Source organism: Papaver somniferum, unplaced genomic scaffold (assembly GCF_003573695.1).
Source record: "Papaver somniferum cultivar HN1 unplaced genomic scaffold, ASM357369v1 unplaced-scaffold_83, whole genome shotgun sequence".
In the NCBI taxonomy this organism is placed as follows: domain Eukaryota; kingdom Viridiplantae; phylum Streptophyta; class Magnoliopsida; order Ranunculales; family Papaveraceae; genus Papaver; species Papaver somniferum.
Window position 1 is genome coordinate 1,784,512 of NW_020651304.1, and position 24,283 is coordinate 1,808,794.

Below are 24,283 nucleotides of genomic sequence, written 5' to 3' on the forward strand. Positions count from 1 at the left end.
TTCGGCTTTATGATTGCATCTAAATTAGTTGGTATGTATTTTTTTCTTTTAGTCATGAATTGTCTCTTACGGAAATTTCATTATGATCCCGTTCTTGTACCTTTGCCAATTTTATTGACAAAAAGGGGGAGAATTAATATGTAGTTCACACTACAAATATATATGGTTTTGGATCATTGTGTAAGGGGGAGTGGTTTCCATGTTAGATGGAGTATTGAATAAGGGGGAGTGATACATATCACCATAGTATTATCGTTGAAGTTGTGATACAATTGAACTTTGACGTTGTGTAATAATACTACCACACTCTATAACAATGATCGAGAATTATGTTTTCTCATTGTTATAGCTACGGATCTTCAACAACGGTGATGCTAAACTTACAACCTTTGGGATCATTGGAGTACTTGGAATTGACGAAGATTTCGAGGAACGTGGAAGATTAGACATATGGAATAGGAGCTACTAAAGTTTCATTATCTTTTTTGTATTTCATATGTATTGATAGTTTTGTCACTAAAATTGACAAAGTGGGAGATTGTTAGAGCATTGCTCGGTCGAACTCGCATGCGTTGCTATCTCAAGCATGTTTGTCAATGTTAGTGATCAAAACTATAAGTCTTGATTTCCAGTATACTATATCTAAGTCTCGGACTAGGATAGAAAGTGTAGTTGATCTCAAGGACTTCATGGCGATTCATCATACAAGAAGAATAACTGCTCAAGGAACCGGTGGAACTTCTCGAAAAAAAGGTATGTGAAGACTTGAACTTATCTATCACTCAAAAGTCTATCTATTTTATCTCCTAGTTCTTGAGACAAAAAGTCGTATGCTATATATAGACTTTGATTATATATAGATGGTATTTCGAGCCGACTATACCTCGCCTATCTATATCTCAAAATATGTGTTGGTAATCTTTTCGCTTCGACCAAGTTTATCTTTACCTAGTGACGAAAGTCATGATATGTTTCAATCACTTTGAAAATTGCTTTGATGAAGAATGTTTCAATGATTGGAATGAGAGTTTAGATTACATAACCAATGTGGACATAAGCATTGTTGTGGAAACACATTTATGTAAAACTCATATTCCTTAAACCAAAGTTTGAGAACTTTGTTGATCAAGAGAACCGGAAGAATGGCGTGATCCAAGTCCGCGAACTGCCGAAGTTCTCAAACCCAAGAATTTCTGCTGGAGTTGAAAAACTAGTGCGTAAAGCTAAGTCCGCGAACTCAGTCCGCGAACCCAGTTCGCGAACCGGCGAAGTTCTCATCCCGAGAATCTCTGCCCGGTAACTTAAGTCCACGACCCAAGTCTACGAACTTAAGAAGGTTATATATCTGAAGATGATTTCTGAACTTAAACTTAAAAAGACTAAGGAATGCAGTTTGCAAACCGTGGCTATAAAAGTTCATGAACTGGTTCAAGTGAATCAAATCATCTTTTCTTCAATTGTGTCTTGTATAGTTACATAAGAATTCTTTACAATTGAACAACTCTCCAACTAGTTCATTTGAGTCATGTGAACTAGTTATGGTGAAGAAGAACATGGTTGATATGAAATGCTCATATGGCTAACCTTTTGGTTAACTATTATTGAACCAACAAGTGCATATGTTTGGGTACGTTTAACAAACCTAGAAGCGTGCATTTCAATTGTGTGTAACAAGCTAAGTTTTCGATCTAACGATTGAGAAATATTAGCTTGAATCTAAATCAGGTTTTCATCTAACAGTGGATATTGATTGCTTTGTTACCAAGGTACCTTAAAGGAAAACCCTGATTTGAAAGACTATATGAAGGGACATCTAGCATCAATGCAAAACTAATCCCCACACCTTACGTGTTTGCGTGATAGAGTCGGTTCTCCTTTAACCTTTGGTTTTCTTCTTCTAAAACCAGGTTAACGACTTAAAGACTCATTGGGATTGTGAAGCCAGACCGATAGTACTTTATCGTAGTTGTGTGATCTGATCTTGCATCTTTTGTCGTACGAGTACAATCATATTGATTGGCTTGAGATTGATATCTCCGATAGAAAAGATATAAAAAGTAATCGCAAACATCTTCGTCTCATCGTTTGTGATTCCGCAACATCTCGTTTCGCTACCACACGATTAAGATTGTTGTGAGGTGATTGATAACTCTAGGTTGTTCTTCGGGAATATAAGATCGGATTATAAATTGGTTCCTGTTCACCTTGACTACTATCAAAAGACGGAACAAAACCTTTTAGGTTTTATCTGTGGGAGACAGATTAATCCTTCGATATACTTGTCTGTGTGAGACAGATTTGTTTGTCATCAAGTCTTCGACTTTGGGTCGTATCAACTCTTAGTTGTAGGTGAGATCAGCTAAGGGAATCAAGTGTGCAATATCCTGCTGGGATCAGAGGCGTAGGGAGTACAACTGTACCTTGGATCAGTGGGAGACTGATTGGGATTCAACTACAGTCCAGTCCGAAGTTAGCTTGGAGTAGGCTAGTGTCTGTAGCGGCTTAATACAGTGTGTGTTCAATCTGGACTAGGTCCCGGGGTTTTTCTGCATTTGCGGTTTCCTCGTTAACAAAATTTCTGGTGTCTGTGTTATTTATTTCAATTTCCGCATTATATTGTTTTATCTTTATAATTGAAATAATACAGGTTGTGCGCTAGATCATCAATTAGAGTAATCCAACCTTTGGTTGTTGATTGTCATTGATTGATCCTCGGATATTGGTCTTTGGTACCATCCGAGTTATTCCTTGTATTTGATTAGGACTCGCTGATTTCTATTAGCTTGAGTAAATCGAAACAAGAGAGAGATATTAACTCCTTGAGATACTTTTACCTAGATTAAGTCTGACTGTCTAGTTGATTCTCTAAAAAGTATTTCGGACTTAGTCCATACAGATTGCTAAGCGAAATATTGGGTGGTGTTGTTAGACCCCCGCTTTTTCATTTTGGTAGAAACTCACTTTTGCGAATGAGACCTTCAATTCGAGTCAGAACTAGAGAAATGATGGCTTGTTACAAAGCTTACAGTCAATGGTACAATATCTTATAAAATGATCCAAAAAATATTTTGCCTCATTTTTCCGGATACAATTCGTGTAACGCCACTTTTGTATATTGAGAAAAACTCGATTTGGATAATGAGACCATCAACTCAATTCATAAGATGAGAAATGATGGCTTGTTACAAAGCTTACAATTAATGGAACACTATCTCATAAAATGGGCCAAAAAATATTTTGCCTCATTTTTGCGGATACAAAGCATGTACTGTCGCCTTTGAATTTTGGTAGAAACTCACTTTTTCGAATGAGAACTTCAATTCAAAGTCAAAACTAGAGAAATTATGGCTTTTTACAAAGCTTTCAATCAGTGAAAGAATATCTTATAAAATGATCGAAAAAATATTTTTCCTCATTTGATACAAAGCATATACCGTCGCCTTTGAATTTTGGTAGAAACTCAATTTTGCGAATGAGACCTTCAATTCAACTCAGAACTAGAGAAATGATGGCTTGTTACGAAGCTTACAGTCAACAGAATAGTATCTTATAAAATGATCCAAAGAGAGCACTTCTGTCAATGTCAAGAAAGCAACGACGTTGAACAAAGATAAGAAAAAGAATAAGAAAACTCGTCGAGTTCCAATACAAGAGGATCCACAAAAAGGTAACATTAAAAACTCAGTCTTCATTTGTTAAGCATTGTTATTATTGTGGTAATAAGGGACACTTGCAATGGGGATGCAAAGTTCGTTAAATGCAAGATGCACTTTCTGTTGTATCAAACGAATTGGCTAAGTTTGCTCCCCGAAAGAACTCAGATCGTTATTGCCCTAAGTTTAGGAAAAAGAATTATTATAATGATACTTCAAATTTTACCTATCGCTCGAAAAGGTCATCTCATAAAAGACCCAATTATAAAATGAGACATGACTTTGTAAATGCCAAGACAAGATCTTATGTTCCAAATTGGAGAAAAGTTGTTTCGCAAAGTATTCAAAAGGATAATCGTCCTAATGGTATAAAGAAGAAAGTTGCTCCTGCGAAACCGAACTCTAAATGGGTCCCAAAGTCCTCCATAGCTAAGAAGGGACCAAAAGTTAGTCACAAGAATGAAACTCACCTGTTAAATATTGATAACAATGTTTACAAGAGTCTTTTTGAAAGACTAAAGAAATACTTCTTGTTATCTAAAGTCTCTTATACTAATGAACATTGTGATAATGACACTCTTCATCACGAGTCAAAGAAGAATAACAAGAGATGGAAGGAGAGAAAACTAACCAAGCAAGAGGTCAAGAATGATGATTCTGTCTTAGTCCCTTGTGACAAAGATGACAAGGCTCAAATAAACACAACCTAGTTGTGCTGGAATGTGCATGCTCACCTTTGTGCTCAATATTATGAAGGGTGAGGAAGCACATGACCTCTCGGTTATTATATGACTAATTAACATCTTTGGGGAGATTTCTTTTCTTCTATACTCATACCTTCTCAATCATATTTGAGCTTTTGATAGAAACAGTAATTTTGAGTTTATGATGTTGATATCTATTGATCATATATGTTTAGCTCTTGTTTTTACGGTTAAAACGAGCACAAAATCACTAAATTCGGACATTTTATGCAAAAGTTATGTCTAAAACAGTTTAGTGTTGTAATCCATCACAAATAATCACCGTAACCGGTCCTGGTGATTGGTATGACCCTTCAAAAGTAGTGTAACCGGTCCTGGTGATTGGTGTGACCCATTACAAGCAATCACTGTTACTGATCCTGGTGATTGGTGTGATTGGTCCATACGAAGGAGTGTAAAACTGTTTTTCCCATATCTTCTTTGTTCGAACTCGAAATGACCTCATTCTTTTTTGTGTTGGTTTCGTAATTCAATTCCCTACAAGATTGAGGTAATTTCAATATGTGAGTTTCTGTTAAAAATATATGGTGTATTGCAAATTGGATTTATGGGATGTTTGATTTTGGTTTTCATAACCTTAATATTCGATCTCGTATGATGTGAATCCTTATGGTTTGTGTGGGTTTTTGATTTAGCGGGATTAAGTTCTAGCCCATGTTGGTAGGCTTTATCAAAGGATCATAAGGTGTTCCGATTGAGACTTATATGTAAAAATTCACAATGTGTTGAATCAATTTGTGTTTACATGAGTTGTGTTTAGCATAAACATATGTGTTTCGGTTTTCAACTTTTGCTATTGGCACGCATTAGTTAAAACCGATTCAACCTTTCTCTGGTAAAGGTTGCTCTTTGTTGTTGTTCTTTTGTTCTTACGAGAGGATGACAACAAAACGGGGGAGAGTTCTAACTTGAACTTGCGCTTAATGATACATCTTTCTGGGGAGAAGAGGATGCGGAATTTGAGGTAAACAATTTGTTAGTTAATCGTTTTCCTGTTTAAGAAAAGCCTGATTTTATTGCATATATTTTACTTTTGCTTAACAAAATTCGGTACAATTGATGTTTATTCCATTATGTGTGTATGGGTGGGTGTGTGTGTGTGTGTGTGTGATTCAATTATTCTCGGTACTGGTTTGATATCTTTCTTTATTGTTTGGTATCAATTGTTTTTGGCTTAACGAAATTTCGGTGCAATTGTTGTGCTTTAATGTCTATGTTTGTTTCAATTGCTTCCGGTTAAGAGAAATAGTTGTGCAAGTCAATTCATTTGGTTTATATGTATTGTTTATGTCTTAAAAAAATACGGGATCATTTGCTTAGTCCAATTTGATTCTGGATAAGAGAAACTAAGTTAATTCTGATCTTAGTTAGACTTATCAAAGTAAAGGATTCAGTTATTCAAGTCTAATCGAATGCCTTGACAAGAAATACTAGTTAACTAACCTAGTACTTGCCTTGTCTAAAGTGTAAGGTCTAAGTTATTGTCTGAATAATTAGAGCCTGATGAGAAAAAATAAAGTTAATTCTGATATTTATTTTGGTCTTATCGAAATGAGCGATTGTATTTGTGCAATCGGTTTAGCAAGGGAACTAAGTTTCTTAGTCAATTTGTTAAACTATTAGGGAAAATTGCTTCGGGAATTTGTTTAAATTACTTGTAGTTTCGGTTTTGATATTGGTTATCTAAAATGCTATGTGAAACCTTCATGCTTAACTCTTATAGGTTGTACAAGTATTTTAGATTTGTAAGATCCTTTCGGTTTTGGTATTTGCTCGAACCTTTGTCATTTTGTGACAAAAATGGGGAGAAATATATGGAGTAAACAAGTGATTTTTAATCACTAAGGAAATGACAATTACGCTTAAACGTTATATCTAACAAAAGAGTAAAGCATTGACTAAGGGGGAGCAACATATCATATTGCTATTATAGTTATTTTGACTACAAAAAGGGAATAACAAAGATGTTCGAATTGAAAATCTACCTATCTTTCCTTTAGGGGGAGTATTAGCTTTGATATTCAAATGTCAACAACGACATTTATGGATTGAATATATGCAGGGTATTGTGTTGTTGAAACTTAGAATCAAGCATATGTGTAATGAATTCTTGTAATTGGTTTATCCATATGTATTAATAGTTTTGTCACTAAAATTGAGAAAGGGGGAGATTGTTAGAGCATAGCTCGGTTGAACCCACCAAGCGTTGATATGTCAAGTTTGGTTGTCATATTTTAGTGAATCAAAACTCAGTCAAAGAGTCGCTTGATTATGTACTAGAGACAACTCCGTATAGGTTAGGCTAGAAAGATTAGGATTATGAGACATACCAGTATTACTCGAAGACTTGGAGAATGTGAAGAAGTAACAAGCTACAACGACGACATCATCCTTCATCTCGAGGTTAGTAATATTTTGACTTGAACACTTTCATACCTAACGTATCTTTCAAGTCGTGCTATATTGAAACATAACTGCGAAGCTGTGAATGATTATACTCTAGTAATGAGACATAGTGTTAAGGAATTAGAATACGAAGTATAACGCTTATCTTTTGGTGGAAATTGAATTATTGTCCTTCCTTCTCATGGACTTCACAAATATCCTCATCCATCAATAAAAATGTCCTTCCCTTTTATAAAGGGAATCTAATTAATCATTAACACCTATTTTACCCTCCCAGTGTAACAGATATAAAATTGTTCTCGATCAAACAAAAATCAATCTTCTTCTTTTTAATCTTATCGCTCTCCTCCTCCTCCACCGAACAACAACCACCACCACCATCTCCTTCTTTTTAATCTTCGTCGCCACCACTATTCCAGCTCATCAACACTTCAAAAACAGATCCTTGTTCATCTCCTTCTTCCTTTTGTTTCCAGTTTTCAGTATCATATTAGATTCGAGGAGATCAAGAGTTTCAATTTTTAGGGTTATCTTCTGATAGTTTTAGAGGTTCGTCTTCTGATGGTTTTCGGTTACTTTTGTTGAAAATCGTGTTGATTGGTGATTCCGGTCTTGAACAATCTCCATGAAGATTAAATAGGTAAGCAATCGATTGGGTTTAAACGAGTTTATATATATTATGATTTATAATTTGGATTTTGATTCAATCTATTTCGAAGAATCAGTTTCCAATATTCGATAGTTTATGTAAGATTTGTGTTTGAATTGTTATTAATGTTAATGATTGAGTTTATTTGGTGAGGTTAGAATATTGAAATTGTTGATTGAGATAGTGGTGGTGGTGGTGGATTATTTTTGTGATTGTTGGTGGTGGTGGATATTATGTGTGATTGTTGGTGGTGGTGAGGCTGGAATGCTAAATACAAGAAGATCGGTGCTTGGTTTCAGAGAAAAATTGGAGGTAACTATTACTTTTGTTACCTTACTCTTTATATTCAGTTTCACGAGTATCAACTCCTGTTGTTGATCCCTTTTTATGGGATCAACTACTTGGATCAACTCCTGTTGTTAACCCAATTTTTTATGGGATCAACTAGGGTTGTTGATCCCATTTATGGGATGAACTCCTGTTGCTGACCCAATTTTTTAAACAGAAGAGCCTTTGCTTATGACTTGAGATATCTTCATGAGAAAGAATCAAGAGAGTTGTTACCAAACAGATTTGTTGTTCCTTTACTGTTTGGAATACGAACCAAAGGAATTGTTCAAGTGCGTGCACTTATTGAATGTGGAAGCGCATAGATACTAAAAAAACTAGGTGAACTATAGGTTTAGTTGCTTGGTCTCAACTACACGAAGTTTGTTAAATTTTGTATAGCGGCTTAATTCTGAGAGTATTCAATTCTGGACTAGGTTTCGGGTTTTTCTGCATTTGCGGTTCCCTCGTTAATAAAATCTTGTTGTGTCTTTTACTTTTCAATTTCCACAACTATAATTGTTTATTATAATTAAAGGTAAAATATACAAATGTTAACTCCGTACTACTTGATAGTGATCCGATAGAGTTTGGTTAATTCCGAACCTATTACCAAGTAATCACACTTTGATTGTATAGAATTTCCAAGAAGGCGAGGGACTAAGTTATGAAGGAAGACCTTTTTTCTTAAATTCTATAGAATTTCCATATGTTTCTTATTATCGTTTTAATTATTTTTTGAGTTTTTTTGGGTCTTTTTGTGGCCTCTTTTCTTGCAAACATTGGTTTTTATCCTTGTAAATTTGTTATCTATTAATAAAAATTGGATTTACCAAAATAAAAATATAAAAATCACACTTTGATTGTTGTATTGTCTCGATCTCGTATACATAAACGATCACACAAAGTATGAATACCGATTTGTTGTATTGTTTCGACTTTGTCAATAGACAATCACTTTTGGTAAGAGGACTTATAGGTGGATAATTTAAAGATTGTAGTGTATTTGGGTACCCTCGTCTTTTCAAAGAATATTTTATAAAATGACCCAAAAAATCTTTTGCCTCATTTTTGCGGATACAAAGTGTGTACCGTCACCTTTGAATTTTGGTAGAACTCACTTTTGCGAGTAAGACTTTCGATTCAAGTCAGAACTAGAAAAATGATGACTTGTTACAAAGGTTACAGTCAATGGAACAGTATCTTATAAATGGTCCAAAAAATATTTTGCCTCATTTTTGCGGATACAAATCGTGTAACGCCGCGTATTTGAGAAAAACTCGATTTTGATAATGAGACCATCAATTCAATTCAGAATTAGAGAAATGATGGCTTGTTACAAAGCTTACAATTAATGGAACAATATCTCTTAAAATGAGCCAAAAAATATTTTGCCTCATTTTTGTGGATACAAAGCGTGTATTATCGCCATTAAATTTTGGTAGAAAATCACTTTTGCGAATGAGACCTTCAATTCAAGTTAAAACTAGAGAAATGATGGCTTGTTAAAAAGCTTACAATCAATGGAAGAATATCTTATAGAATGATCCAAAAAATATTTTGACTTATTTTTGCGGATACAAAGCGTGTACCATCGCCTTTGAATTTTGGTAGAAACTCACTTTTGCGAATGAGACCTTCAATTCAAGTCAGAACTAGAGAAATGATGGCTTGTTACAAATGTTATAGTTAAAGGAACAATATCTTATAAAATGATCCAAAAAATATTTTGCCTCATTTTTGCGGATACAAAGCGTGTACCGTAAGCAGCGAATTTTTTATTTGATTCATGACTACTCTGTGCGTCTGAAAAGCTTCATGCACAAAAAAATGTCAGACTTGGATATCCTGAATTTTTTTCCGTGTAAGATATAGGAAGGTGAAGCAAACTCTGCCAGTTGAATGTTTTTGGACACCTCCGGAAAGGGACGAACTTCTTTTGTGCGGTGATGGCGCGGCCAAAGGTAATCCTGGTACTGCAGGTGCAGGGGTTGTTGCTCGTGATCATGGTTGTAATTTTGTAGGGGCTATGAGCATTGGTCTGGGACGAACCAATAACTTATTGGAGGAGCTTTATGGCGTGATAGTTATGCTGGAATGGGAAAGGAAGTGGGCTTTTAGAAGAATTTTAGTTCGCTCAGATTCAATGGGAGCAATTATGGCTTTTTCAAGTTCTAATGTGCCTTAGTTTGCTAGGAAACAGTGGAGAAGTATTCAAGAGAGTTATGATTCAATTAGGTTTGTGCACACTTATTGTGAAGCTAATTTTGCTGCTGATTCTATGGCAAAAAGAGGATGTCTTCTTAGAAATGGTGAAGGGCTGAATTATGATGAGAGACCTTATTTTCTATATTCTTTAGGATATCCTAATGTCTCTTATTTCAAATTTAAATAGTTTGTAAGTTTTTGGGGTCTTAGGACCTCTTTTCTTGTAAACTCTTTGTAAATATCAGTTATTCATCAATACAATTTTGGACTTACCAGAAAAAAAACAAAGCGTGTACCGTCGCCTTTTAATTTTGTAGAAACTCACTTTTGCGAATGAGACCTTCAATTCAAGTCAGAACTAGAGAAATGATGGCTTGTTACAAAGCTTACAGTCAATGGTACAATATCTTATAAAATGATCCAAAAAATATTTTGCCTCATTTTTCCGGATACAATTCGTGTAACGCCACTTTTGTATTTTGAAAAAAAATCGATTTGGATAATGAGACCATCAATTCAATTCATAAGATGAGAAATGATGGCTTGTTACAAAGGTTACAATTAATGGAACAATATCTCATAAAATGGGCCAAAAATTATTTTGCCTCATTTTTGCTGATACAAAGCATGTATTGTCGCCTTTGAATTTTGGTAGAAACTCACTTTTTCGAATGAGAACTTCAATTCAAAGTCAAAACTAGAGAAATTATGGCTTGTTACAAAGCTTTCAATCAATGGAATAATATCTTATAAAATGATCGAAAAAATATTTTGCCTCATTTTGATACAAAGCGTGTATCGTCGCCTTTGAATTTTGTGACAAACTCACTTTTGCGAGTGAGACCTTCAATTCAACTCAGAACTAGAGAAATGATGGCTTGTTACGAAGCTTACAGTCAACGGAATAGTATCTTATAAAATGATCCAAAGAGAGCACTTTTGTCAATGTCAAGAAAGCAACGACGTTGAATAAAGATAAGAAAAAGAAGAAAACTCGTCGAGTTCCAATACAAGAGGATCCACAAAAAGGTAACATTAAAACTCAGTCTTCGTATGTTAATCATTGTTATTATTATGGTAATAAGAGACACTTGCAATGGGGATGCAAAGTTCGTTAAATGCAAGATGCACTTTCTTTTGTATCAAAAGAATTGGCTAAGTTTGCTCCCCGAAAGAACTCAGATCGTTATTATCCTAAGTTTAGGCAAAAGAACTATTATAATGATAGTTCAAATTTTACCTATCGCTCGACAAGGTCATCTCATAAAAGACCTAATTATAAAATGAGAGATGACTTTGTAAATGCTAAGACAAGATCTGATGTTCCAAATTGGAGAAAAATTGTTTCGCTAAGTATTCAAAAGGATAATCGTCTTAATGGTATAAAGAAGAAAGCTACTCCTGCGAAACCGAACTCCAAATGGGTCCCAAAGTCCTCCATAGCTAAGAAGGGACCAAAAGTTAGTCACAAGAATGAAACTCAGTTGTTAAATATTGATAACAATGTTTACAAGAGTCTTTTTGAAAGACTAAAGAAAGACTTCATGTTATCTAAAGTCTCTTATACTAATGAACATTGTGATAATGGTACTCTTCATCATAAGTCAAAGAAGAAAAACAAGAGACGGAACGAGAGAAAACAAACCAAGCAAGAGGTCAAGAATGATGATTCTGTCTTAGTCCCTTGTGACAAAGATGACAAGGCTCAAATAAACACAACCTAGTTGTGTTAGAATGTGCATTCTCACCTTTGTGCTCAATATTATGAAGGGTGAGGAAGCACATGAAACTGAGCACATGACCTCTCGGTTATTATATGACTAATTAACATCTTTAGGGAGATTTATTTTCTTCTATTCTCATACCTTCTCTATCTATATTTAAGCTTTTGATAGAAACGGTAAGTTTGAGTTCATGATGTTGATATCTACTGATCATATATGTTTATGTCTTGTTTTTACGGTTAAAACGAGCCAAAAATCACTAAATTCGGACATTGTATGCAAAAGTTATGTCTAAAACAGTTTAGTGTTGTAATCCATCACAAATAATCACCGTAACCGGTCCTGGTGACTGGTATGACCCTTCACAAGTACTGTAACCGGTCCTGGTGATTGATGTGACCCATCACAAGCAATCACCGTTACTGATCCTTCTGATTGGTGTGATTGGTCCATACGAAGGAGTGTAAAACTGTTTTGCCTATATCTTCTTTGTTCGAACTCGGAATGACCTCATTCTTTTTGTGTTGGTTTCGTAATTCAATTCCATACAAGATTGAGGTAATGTGAATAAGTGATTTTCTGTTAAAAATATATGGTGTATTGCAAATTGGATTTATGGGATGTTTGATTTTGGTTTTCATAACCTTAATATTCGATCTCATATGATATGAACCCTTATGGTTTATGTGGGTTTTTGATTTAGCGGGATTAAGTTCTAGCCCATGTTGGTAGGCTTTTTCAAAGGATCATAAGGTGTTCCGACTGAGACTCATATGTAAAAATTCACAATGTGTTAAATCAATTTGTGTTTACATAAGTTGTGTTTAGCATGAACATATGTGTTTCGGGTTTTCAACTTTTGCTATTGGCACGCATTAGTTAAAACCGATTCAACCTTTCTCTGGTAAAGGTTGGTATTTGTTGTTGTTCTTTTTTTATTGCGAGAGGATGACATCAAAACGAGGGAGAGTTCTAACTTGAACTTGCGCTTAATGATACAACTTTCTGAGGAGAAGAGGATGCGGAATCTGAGGTAACGAATTTGTTAGTTAATCGTTTTCCTGTTTAAGAAAAGCCTGATTTTATTGCATATATTTTTCTTTTGCTTAACGAAATTCGGTACAATTGATGTTTATTCCATTATGTGTGTATGGATATGTGTGTGTGTGAAATTCAATTATTTCCGGTACTGGTTTGATATCTTTCTTTATTGTTTGGTATCAATTGTTTTTGGCTTAACGAAATTTCTGTGCAATTGTTGTGCTTTAATGTCTATGTTTGTTTCAATTGCTTCCAAAATAATTGTGTAAGTCAATTCATTTGGATTGTATGTATTGTTTATGGCTTAACAAAATACGGGATCATTTGTTTAGTACAATTCGATTCCGGATAAGAGAAACTAAGTTAATTATGATCTTAGTTAGACTTATCAGAGTAAAGGATTCGGTTATTCAAGTCTAATCGAATTCCTTGAAAAGAAATACTAGTTAACTAACCTAGTACTTGCCTTGTCTAAAGTGTAAGGTCTAAGTTATTGTCTGAAAATTAGAGCCTGATGAATAAAAATAAAGTTAATTCTGATATTTATTTTGGTCTTATCGAAATAAGCGATTGTATTCGTGCAATCGCTTTAGCAAGGGAACTAAGTTTCTTAGTCAATTTGTTAAACTATTAGGGAAAATTGCTTCGGGAAATTGTTTAAATTACTTGTAGTTTCGGTTTTGATATTGGTTATCTAAAATGCTATGTGAAACCTTCGTGCTTAACTCTTATAGGTTGTACAAGTCTTTTAGATTTGTAAGATCCTTTCGGTTTTGGAATTTGCTCGAACCTTTGTTATTTTGTGACAAAAAGGGGGAGAAATATATGGAGTAAACAAGTGATTTTTAGCCAGTAAGGAAAGGACAATTAAGCTTAAACATTATATCTAACAAAAGATTAAAGCATTGACTAAGGGGGAGAAACATATCATATTGCTATTGTAGTTATTTTGACTACAAAAGGGGAATAACAAAGATGTTCAGATTGAAAATCTACCTATCTTTCCTTTAGGGGGAGTATTAGCTTTGTTATTCAAATGTCAACAACGACATTTATGGATTGAATATATGCAGGGTATTGTGTTGTTGAAACTTAGAATCAAGCGTATGTGTAATGAATTCTTGTAATTGGTTTATCCCATATGTATTAGTAGTTTTGTCACTAAAATTGAGAAAGGGGAAGATTGTTAGAGCATAGCTCGGTTGAACCCACCAAGCATTGGTATGTCAAGTTTGGTTGTCATATTTTAGTGAATCAAAACTCAATCAAAGAGTCGCTTGATTATGTACTAGAGACAACTTCGTATAGGTTAGTCTAGAAAGATTAGGATTATGAGACATACAAGTATTACTCGAAGACTTGAAGAATGTGAAGAATTAACAAGCTACAACGACGACATCATCCTTCATCTTGAGGTTAGTAATATTTTGACTTGAACGCTTTCATTCCTAACGTATCTTTCAAGTGGTGGTATATTGAAAACATAACTGCGAAGCTGTGAATGATTATACTCTAGTAATGAGACATAGTGTTAAGGAATTAGAATACGAAGTATAACGCTTATCTTTTGGTGGAAATTGAATTATTATCCTTCCTTCTCATGGACTTCACAAATATCCTCATCCATCAATAAATATGTCCTTCCCTTTTATAAAGGGAATCTAATTAATCATTAACACCTATTTTACCCTCCCAGTGTAACAGATATAAAATTGTTCTCAATCAAACAAAAATCAATCTTCTTCTTTTTAATCTTATTGCTCTCCTCCTCCTCCACCGAACAACAACCACCACCACCCTCTCCTTCTTTTTAATCTTCGTCGCCACCACTATTCCAGCTCATCAGCACTTCAGAAACAGATCCTTGTTCATCTCTTTCTTCCTTTTGTTTCCAGTTTTCGGTTTCATATTAGATTCGAGGAGATCAAGAGTTTCAATTTTTAGGGTTATCTTCTGATAGTTTTAGAGGTTCGTCTTCTGATGGTTTTCGATTACTTTTGTTGAAAATCGTGTTGATTGGTGATTCCGGTCTTGAACAATCTCCATGAAGATTAAATAGGTAAGCAATCGATTGGGTTTAAACGAGTTTATATATCTTATGATTTATAATTTGGATTTTGATTCAATCAATTTCGAAGAATCAGTTTCCAATCTTCGATTGTTTAAGTAAGATTTGTGTTTGAATTGTTATTAATGTTAATGATTGAGGTTATTTGGTGAGGTTAGAATATTGAAATTGTTGATTGAGATAGTGGTGGTGGTGGATTTCTTTTGTGATTATTGGTGGTGGTGGATATTATGTGTGATTGTTGGTGGTGGTGAGGCTGGAATGATAAACACAAGAAGATCAGTGCTTGGTTTCAGAGAAAAATCGGAGGTAACTATTACTTTTGTTACCTTACTCTTTATGTTCAGTTTCACGAGTATCAACTCATGTTGTTGATCCCTTTTTATGGGATCAACTACTGGGATCAACTCATGTTGTTGACCCAATTTTTTATGGGATCAACTATCCGATCAACTCATATTGTTGACAACATTTCCTTGGATTAGTATAATCATGCTTGTAGTTTAAATCATGTAAATTTATTCAAATGTTGAACTTGTGGTGCAATGGTAGCATGACTGACTCCATGTCAGATGATGCGTGTTCGACTCACACCAAGTTCACTCCATTACATGGATCAACTCTCATTGTTGATCCAATTTAGAGGATCAACTACTACTTTTGATCCCCTAAATTGGATAAACTTCAACTGGTGATCCTTTTTTTTTATCAACGACTGTTGTTGATCCCCTAAATTGGATAAACTTCTACTATCGATTATATTTTTATTTGGTTCAACTACTGTTGTTGATACACAAATATTTGAACCAGTGGTGGCGGAGGCGGTGACAGCGGCAGACTAGTGGTAGTGTCGGGGACGACTAGTGGCGGTGGCGGACTGGTGGTGGTGTAATGGTAGTGGCGATGGAGTGATGGTGTAATATTAGTGGTGGTGGTGGTTGGTAGGTGGTGGTCGTTAAACGACGGTGGTGGAATGGTAGTTGAATGTTGGTGGTGGTGGTGAAGTGGTAGAGGAAGAAATTTATTCCATTTTGAAATAAAGAAAAATATTATATGGGTGAGGGTATTAAGGTAATTTTAAATGGATAAATTATTAAAAAGTAGGGATATATTTATTGTTGTATGAGGATATATTTGTAGGGTGTTAAAACTAGGGACATATAATTAATATGCCATATCTTTTGAACTTCGTATATAAGACATCGACATAATCGTATGAATGCTATTGTGATTATGTATGGGTATGGGTGAAGATTTCGTCCTAGGAAACAATTTTTTACATTCGTTTAAAGGGTGTATAATTCATAAACTTGTTTTATGAATCTAAAGGCAAATCGCTAGGATTATTGGTATTGTTATTCATTGCAAATCTTTGGATTACCAATATGTGTGTTTAGTATAACCGCTCATAACTTGTTTATGTATCTTGGTAAAACTATTCACAATGCCTGACTTTTTTATTGGTATGAATTTTATTGGTGAACTAGATCTTAAGTAATTACCTGAGATGGTATGATCGATATTTGTAATTGGTGTAACCGATCCTAATAATTGGTATGACCAATCACAAAAGAGTTGTGTAATCGATCCTTGTAATTGGCGCAACCGGTCCTGGTAATTGGTGTAACCGATCCTAGTGACTTGTGTAACCGATCACAAGTAATACCATGAGAATATGGTAACCGGTCCTGGTAATTGACGTAACCGGTCCTGGTAATTGACGTAACCGATCCTGGTAACTGATGTAACCGGCCCCAGTAACCATATTAAGGTAGAACCGATCCTTGTGTTTGGTAGAACCGTAAACCCATGATTAGTGTATTGATATTTGATCAATCACATAGTTGTTCTTGGAATACATAAGAACCAATTCTAAACTTGTTTGGAAGTGTGGTATAATCGATTCCAAGATTGTAAATATGAAAAAGTATTTACAAAGAAAGAAAGATGTCGACATACTCTGAACATGTTCAGTAACTTATCTTTTATTGTTCAAAGATATTCCTTAATAACTCATGGAGATCCCGGACCGAAATAAATTAAGAATCTTTTAATTAAGGTTATTAATTTTATATATGCTTTTAATTACCAACGATTAAATGCATATCTCTGGAAAATAAAAATTGGTAATGTGCGTTTACTAATTGGACAAAGCATTTCCAGGAATTATGAAAATCGATGTTGGGTATTTATTGCATATCTTAAGAATAACTCGGTTTTGAAAATTCCTTGGTATCCAAATATCCTTGGTCTATAAATACCCAAGTTTGCATTTTGAGCAAACTATCCTAAGAGCCAGGCAAACTTCATCTTTTTGTTGTTTCTGGTGGAGCCGTCTATTCGGAGAGGAAAGTACCCTAATTAGGCGAAATCTCTTACGACCGCCTGTTTAAAGACTTTTGTGGGATCAAGAAGCGTCTACGAGTACCGTTGGTGGGAAATTGGATAATTGCAGTTATTTTAGTTTTCCATTGATTTGATTGACTAACGGTTGTTGAGAATAAATATAGCACCTAGTTTTTTATTCTTGAGAATCTTCTCTTCTGATATAAGATTCACTCAAACTAGATTCAAGTTTCGACGGGATCTTTAAAACTGTTTTTTTTTTGGTAAATCCAAATTGTATTAATAAATAACCAAAATTACAACTAGCAAGCAAGAAAAGAGGCAGAGAACCCCAAGAAACTTACAAACTAATCAAATCTAAAATAAGATACATAAGGTAATTCAATTGAAGCAATAAAATCAGGTATTCTATCATAACTCAAACCTTCACCATCACTCAGCCAACAACCTCTCTTGTCCATCGTGTCTGCAGCAAAGTTTACTTCTCTATAAGTATGCACAAAACGAATTGTGTTATATCTATTACTCACTGCAACACATCTATGTCTTAGAAACCAAGGAACAACAACAATATCACCCGAAAACGCCAAAACATCACCCATAAAGTCTGTACGAATACAAATGTCTTTAACCTCAAACTTCAAATCCCATTCCAACCCCACAATAACACAAAGAAGCTCAGCAATATAATTAGCTTTGATACCAAAACCAACACTCATAGCTCCCAAAACATTAGCACTCGCGTCTCTAACAACCACTCCAGCACCCGCTCTTCCCGGATTTCCCCTAGCCTCTCCATCACAAAAAAGCATCAATTCATTAAAATTTGGAGGAACCCAAAAACTCTCCTTTGGTTGCATCATCTTGACCCTCCTATGATGAACTCTAAAGAAAGAGAGAATCCTTAGCTCATCTTGATTGTTAAACATATCACCCTTCAACCTTCTCGAATACTCATGAATCTAATTAAACACCTTCTTGTAGAAAAAAATGCCAACTAACTCGTTGATTTCCATAAACAAAGCTATTACGAGTCAACCATAATTCCGAAAGTATAACAAGAATAGACAGCAACCATACATATTTAAACATACGACTCCTGCCCTTAGCTTGTTTATAAGATGTTGTGAGGTTTTGGTGAGGATTGAGACCGAAAATCTCAGAAATCCAAAGCCACGCCTTCGAAGCAAAATCACATGACCATAAAATATGATCCAAAGTTTCCTCCTCTCTGTTACGCAAGCAACACTTGTTAACCACCTGATATTTAAATCTACTTCTTACCTTGTCCAAAGTCGCACAAGCCCCCATAAGAAGCTTCCAATTTCTTGCAGCAAGAGAAGGATGAATTGTCGGTCTCCAAAGAAGATTAGAACCCTCCAACTTAGGATACTTCAAGCGAATCAGTTCTTTGGCTGAGCTAACCGTAAACTGACCCTTGAATTCAGGTTTCCAAACTTTGTAATCTGCACCACCTAACGGTCTTGGCAAAGTCTCCATATTAACCCAGCAACAATCAAATTTTGAACTGCAATATCCGTGAAATGCCATCCCCCATCCAACAACATATCACTAACCATTACAGTCCTATCAAGATTTTGTACTCCAATCACATCAGCAACACTAGTATCCCCCCACTAAGCATCGAAATATAAAGAAGTTGACCTGCCATCACCAATCAACACTCTTGTATTGGACTGAACCTCCTCATACACCCAACGAAAACCAGGAATAATTGAGGATTTAATGTAGACAATCATACGACCAGACCGAGAGAAGAATTTTGCACTAAAAAAATTAGCCCACACCTTTTTTAAAGTACAAATCTTCCAACACAGCTTCATAAGCATTGCTTTATTCGCCACTCCCATTCGAGTAATACCCAATCCACCCTCAATATAAGGAGCACAAACCTTATCATAAGCAACCACAAAGGCCCTACTAACTTGCGAATCACCAGACTATAAGAAATTACGAATGGCAACCTCACATTGATGAATAAACTTCCTTGGCCATTTGTAAACAACCATATTATGAATTGAAGCTATTTAGTGATTTGGCCAGCACCACTCTATCTTGAAAAGAAAGCATCCTTCCCTTCCAACCAACAAGATACTCCTTAATCTTCTCAACCACATTAGCAACATGATGATATCGAACCGCACCTGGTATAATTTTGACACCTAGATACCTATCCGGGAAAGAGGCAATAAGAATTCCCAAAAAATCAGCAATAGTTGTTCTTCTACTCAAAGAACCGGCACCATAGTAGAGCTTACTTTTTTCACGACTAACCACTTGGCCCGAAGCACGTTGATACAAACCAAGCAAATCCACCAAATTTCTCAAACTTTTCATGTTACCCTTGCAAAAAATCATAATGCCATCAGCAAAAAATAAATGAGTAGGTGCAATACCTTTTCTAGAGACCATAGTAGTCATGCTACCCTCGCGAAAGAGTTTCGTGATATTTCTGCTTAAGACATCCTCAATCAACAGAAAAATTAGTGGAGATAAAGAATCTCCCTGCCGAAGACCTCTATCAATACTGAAAAAACCTTCCGGGCTACCATTAACAAGAACTGAAATTTTAGCAGACTTCAAAATATGTAAAATCCAAGTACACCAATTCTCCGAGAAACCATATATTCTAAAATTCTCCAAGATAAAAGTCCAACTGACTGTATCAAAAGCTTGAGTGATATCAATTTTTAAACCCACATTACCTTCCTTACGCCAAATATGAATCTCATTCACCATCTCCGAAGCAAGGCTAATATTTTCATGGATATTCCTACCCTTCATAAAAGCCACCTGCTCTTAAGAAATTAACTTATCCAAAACACTTCCCAAACGAGTAGCAAGAATCTTAGTAAAAATCTTAAAAAAGAAATTACTAAGACCAATTGGCCTGAAGTTTTTAAGAGTATTTGCACCCCTTTCTTTAGGCAAAAGCATAAGAAGACTAGAATTTACTCCATGAGGAATAAATTTATTAGTCCAACAAAACAAGATAGCACTCACCAAGTCATCTCGGATGATCTCCCAACAATGCGTATAGAAGAAACCAGCAAACCCATCAGGACCAGGCGCGCTGTCATCTCCCAAATCAAACACTGCTGCATGAATTTCCTCAGCAGTAGGTAACTGATCCATTCTATAACTCTCCTCCATAGAAATCATTCATGCTCCACGTTAAAAAGAGAACCAACTGGAGTTAAATCATCCCCATTAAACTTCGTCTCATAATAACTAACAATAAGGTCATGAATCTGATCGCAATCAGTTATGTAACCCCATTAGCATCCACCAACTCCGAAATAGTGTTACTACTTCTACGAATACAAATGGAATTATGAAAAAAACTAGTATTACTAGCCCCTTCCACCAGCCATTTATTCTTAGATTTTTGCTTCAACATAATAGCTTGCTGCATACGAACTTCATAAACCTCAACAACCACACTTCTCATTAAATTTAGTTTATCCACATCCGAAGGATCCTCATCAGTTAACCGCATTGCACTTTCAAGTCTAAGTTGAGCCTGTTTCAACCTAACATTCACATTACCAAAAACCTCTTGATTCCACAACTTCATAGCAATTTTAAGACGCTTTAACTTCTGAGGATAAATAAAAGCCGGAGAACCCAAAATAGGAACACTCCAACTTTCCTGGACCATACGCATGAAATCTGGATTACCAAACCACATTTTTTGGACCCGAAAAGGAGTTCTCCGAGGTCTTGTGTTAACAAAAGAATAACCAATTAGAGGAGAATGATCGGAAACTTCCGTAGGAAGAGCTTTACACCGCCAATTCTCAAAACGATTCAACCAAAACTCACTAATCACTGCACAATCCAATTTACTAATGATTCTTCTAACCCCCGTATGCCTATTCGACCAAGTAAATTTACTTCCCAAAGCTTCAGCTTCAAAAAGACTATTATCATCCAACCAATCACTAAATTCATTAACAACAGTTGTTCTTGGATTGGCACCTCCCTTCTTCTCATCATTCCTCAAAACACAATTAAAGTACCCAATAACAAGCCATGGAACCTGTTGCGCACCCATATTAAGCTGATTCCAAAGATTTCTCCTTGTAGTTTGCACTGAACTTGCATGAACAAAAGATATATGAAAACCATCCATCCCAATAGTTATGGCATGTTTAGAGCAATTCAACACCACCGGATCAGAGACATTTGAAGACCACATCACCCACAAGTTACCAATACAAGTATTTGTGGAGTTATGAAATATTGAGTTACTAAAACCACAAATTCTAAAGCGTCAAATAGACCTAGAAGACACTGACACCATTGGTTCAGCAATACCAATAATATCAGGCCTGAAATCCTTAACCAATTCCCTAAGTTTACATTGTGCTTCATCACGCACAATCGCATTGATGTTCCAAAAAAGAACTCTCATTGAGAAACAATGTTTTTGGGACTAGGAATCTGAACTCGCTGAGAAATTCTTGTCATATATTTACGTACAGCTCCAGGTTTGATAACTCCCAAAGTCTTACCACCTTTATCAAGGCCGGAAACTTTCTTAGAGTTTGAACTGGACCCAGACATTCCAGTACTCCCAGTTTTATTCAAGTCCGGAATGGCAGTTTGTGTAGTGTCCGAAACTTGATCACTCCACTTTCCCGTGCCAGAAAGAAGAGCTTCCACCCCAGACTCCAAAACAGCATCCTCAAGTAACCCTAACTCAGCAGAAAGAGCTTCAAACTGATTGGGAGAAACCACAGATTCACGAACAAACAAAGCGTCAGATAAAGGAGTGTTGGATAAGCTAGAAACAATCCTATCAACTGAAGAATTCTTAATCTCCCCCGCTTCAGAATTCTCAATTGACTTAGTACCAGGCATACTCTCTGTAGCACTAGGTACTAATGTTGATCTCGCCGCTACTCTTTGTTTAGTTCTTGCCAATTCAACAATGGCAGAGCGAACATCAGCTTCAGATTTTGCTAGTTCATCTTGTAACTGTTTATCCACAGCCACTTGATCACTTCCTGACACAAACCCACCCTCCTCCAAAACAACATTCACCGGAACAACGATAGCATTCTGGCCATGCACAATCTCATGCTGGCCATGCACAGTTGAAATCTTCCTTTCATTAGGTAAGCTGCTAACAACTTCAGGCATCACCGGAATAGATGGTGTTGTCTTTCCCTTCCTCCTCCTTGCCTCTTGCCATTCATTACCAACAGTAGTGCCCTTAGAACCCTCATTCTTTATTCTAGGAACATGTAGTTGCTTCCCTGGAATAGTTGCATGAATGTTGGTCGTATTGTTCTTGGTTTTCTTTCGGCAATCTGCCTCATAATGTCCAATAATCTTACACTTGGCGCAAAATTTAGGCTTCTTTGGAATATCAATTTTCTGCCAAAAATCCAAACCACCAACAGTAACATGGATAGAATCAGAATCGTGTTCAGCAAAGTTAATATCTATCAAAACTGAAGCATAATAACCGTACTCATGAGCCAAGGTACGCTTATCAACCACAATTGGAGTACCCAAAGCCTTAGCCATAGCAAGCAAAGTTTTTTCCATTCAAAACTCCATAGGTAAGCCTGGAAACTTAACCCACACATTAACGTGTGAAGTTCTCTGTCTTTCCGCATCAAATCTAGGATACCACTCCACAAGACTTAAAGTTTGTTGATCAACCTCCCAAGAGTCTACATCAAAAATCTTATTCTTATCCTCCTGCGATTGCAACTTGATTATGAAAAAACCCTATTCGAAGGAACAAACTGAACACGACCCTCACCTAGCTGCCATTGTTTCTTTAGGTTTTTCTTTGCATCATTAAAATTAATTCCCTTGAAATCCAACCTTCCAATAAGGCTTTATTGCCAAATCTCACAACCTTGTATATAAATTCCTCCGACAAGACAACAACAGGTTTGCCATCTTTCTTAGTAGGGTTAGGCAGGGTAGAAAGATCCACTGAAGTGGTAGGGAGAGTATGCTTAGATTTCACACGTTCAGCATAAGTTAGCGTCTCTTTTTGGGTTGGATCAGATTGATCCCCCATCTTGAATCACCATGAAATGATCAAGAGAAGAGAAAAAAATTGAAAGTTTGAAAAAACCTAAAAAAAACGCCAGAGAGCCAAAAAATTTAGGAGAGAGAAAAAATAATAGTAAAGGAGTTAGCCCAGTCATCATTTAAAACTGTTTGTAGATCTAAAGACGTCTTGTGATAATCCATCGTTAATAGACTTCGTTCTGTGCGTGATTGATCACAAGAGATTCAAGTGGTGTTGTGCAGGTGTTTATTGAAGATTAAAGAAGATTTGAAGAAAAAGAAGATTTCTGATTTGGTTTTTATTTCATTGGGTGTGCGCAAACCTTGATCGGCTGGGATCCAACTAGAATCGGACTTATTCGATTGATTAATTGTGTAAGATCGGAATCATCTTATAGTTTCTTGTTTGATTCTATATTGATTGATTACAAATCTAAACTCTGCTACTTCGGTAGTTGTTAGATAGATTGATCTGACCAGGCAAAGGAGTTTATTTGTTAAACAAAAGAACCTTTGTTTATGACTTGAGATATCTTCATCTGAAAAAATCAAGAGAGTTGTTACCAAACAGATTTGTTTACTATTTGGAATACGATCCAAAGGAATTGTTCAAGTGCGTGCACTTATTGAATGTGGAAGCGCAGGGATACTGAAGAAACTAGGTGAACTATAGGTTTAGTTACTTGGTCTCAACTACACGAAGTTTGTCAGATTTTATATAGCGTCTTAATTCTGAGAGTATTCAATCCTGGACTTGGTTTCGGGTTTTTCTGCATTTGCGGTTTCCTCGTTAACAAAATCTTGTTGTGTCTTTTACTTTTCTATTTCCACAACTATAATTGTTTATTATAATTAAAAGTAAAATACACAAAAATGTTAACTCTGTATTACTTGATACAGATCCTATAGAGTTTGGTTAATTCCGAACTTATTACCAAGTAATCACACTTTGATTGTATAGAATTGTATAGAATTTCCAAGAAGGCGAGGGACTAAGTTATGAAGGAAGACCTTTGTTCTTAAATTCTATAGAATTT

At 35.6% G+C, this 24,283-nt stretch overlaps 1 protein-coding gene across 1 annotated transcript; it reads right to left on the reverse strand.

The window, feature by feature from the left end:
• Positions 1-21,620: 21,620 nt before the first annotated feature.
• On the reverse strand, positions 21,621-22,745 carry LOC113345744. The gene has a single exon (XM_026589420.1). The coding sequence runs from the start codon at positions 22,743-22,745 to the stop codon at positions 21,621-21,623; it is 1,125 nt and encodes a 374-aa protein (XP_026445205.1).
• Between the last annotated feature and the right edge of the window lie 1,538 nt (positions 22,746-24,283).

What these genes read in the sequence shown, in the direction of transcription:
- LOC113345744 (XM_026589420.1), bottom strand. Translation starts at nt 22,745, where the DNA reads ATGGCTAAGGCTTTGGGTACTCCAATTGTGGTTGATAAGCGTACCTTG.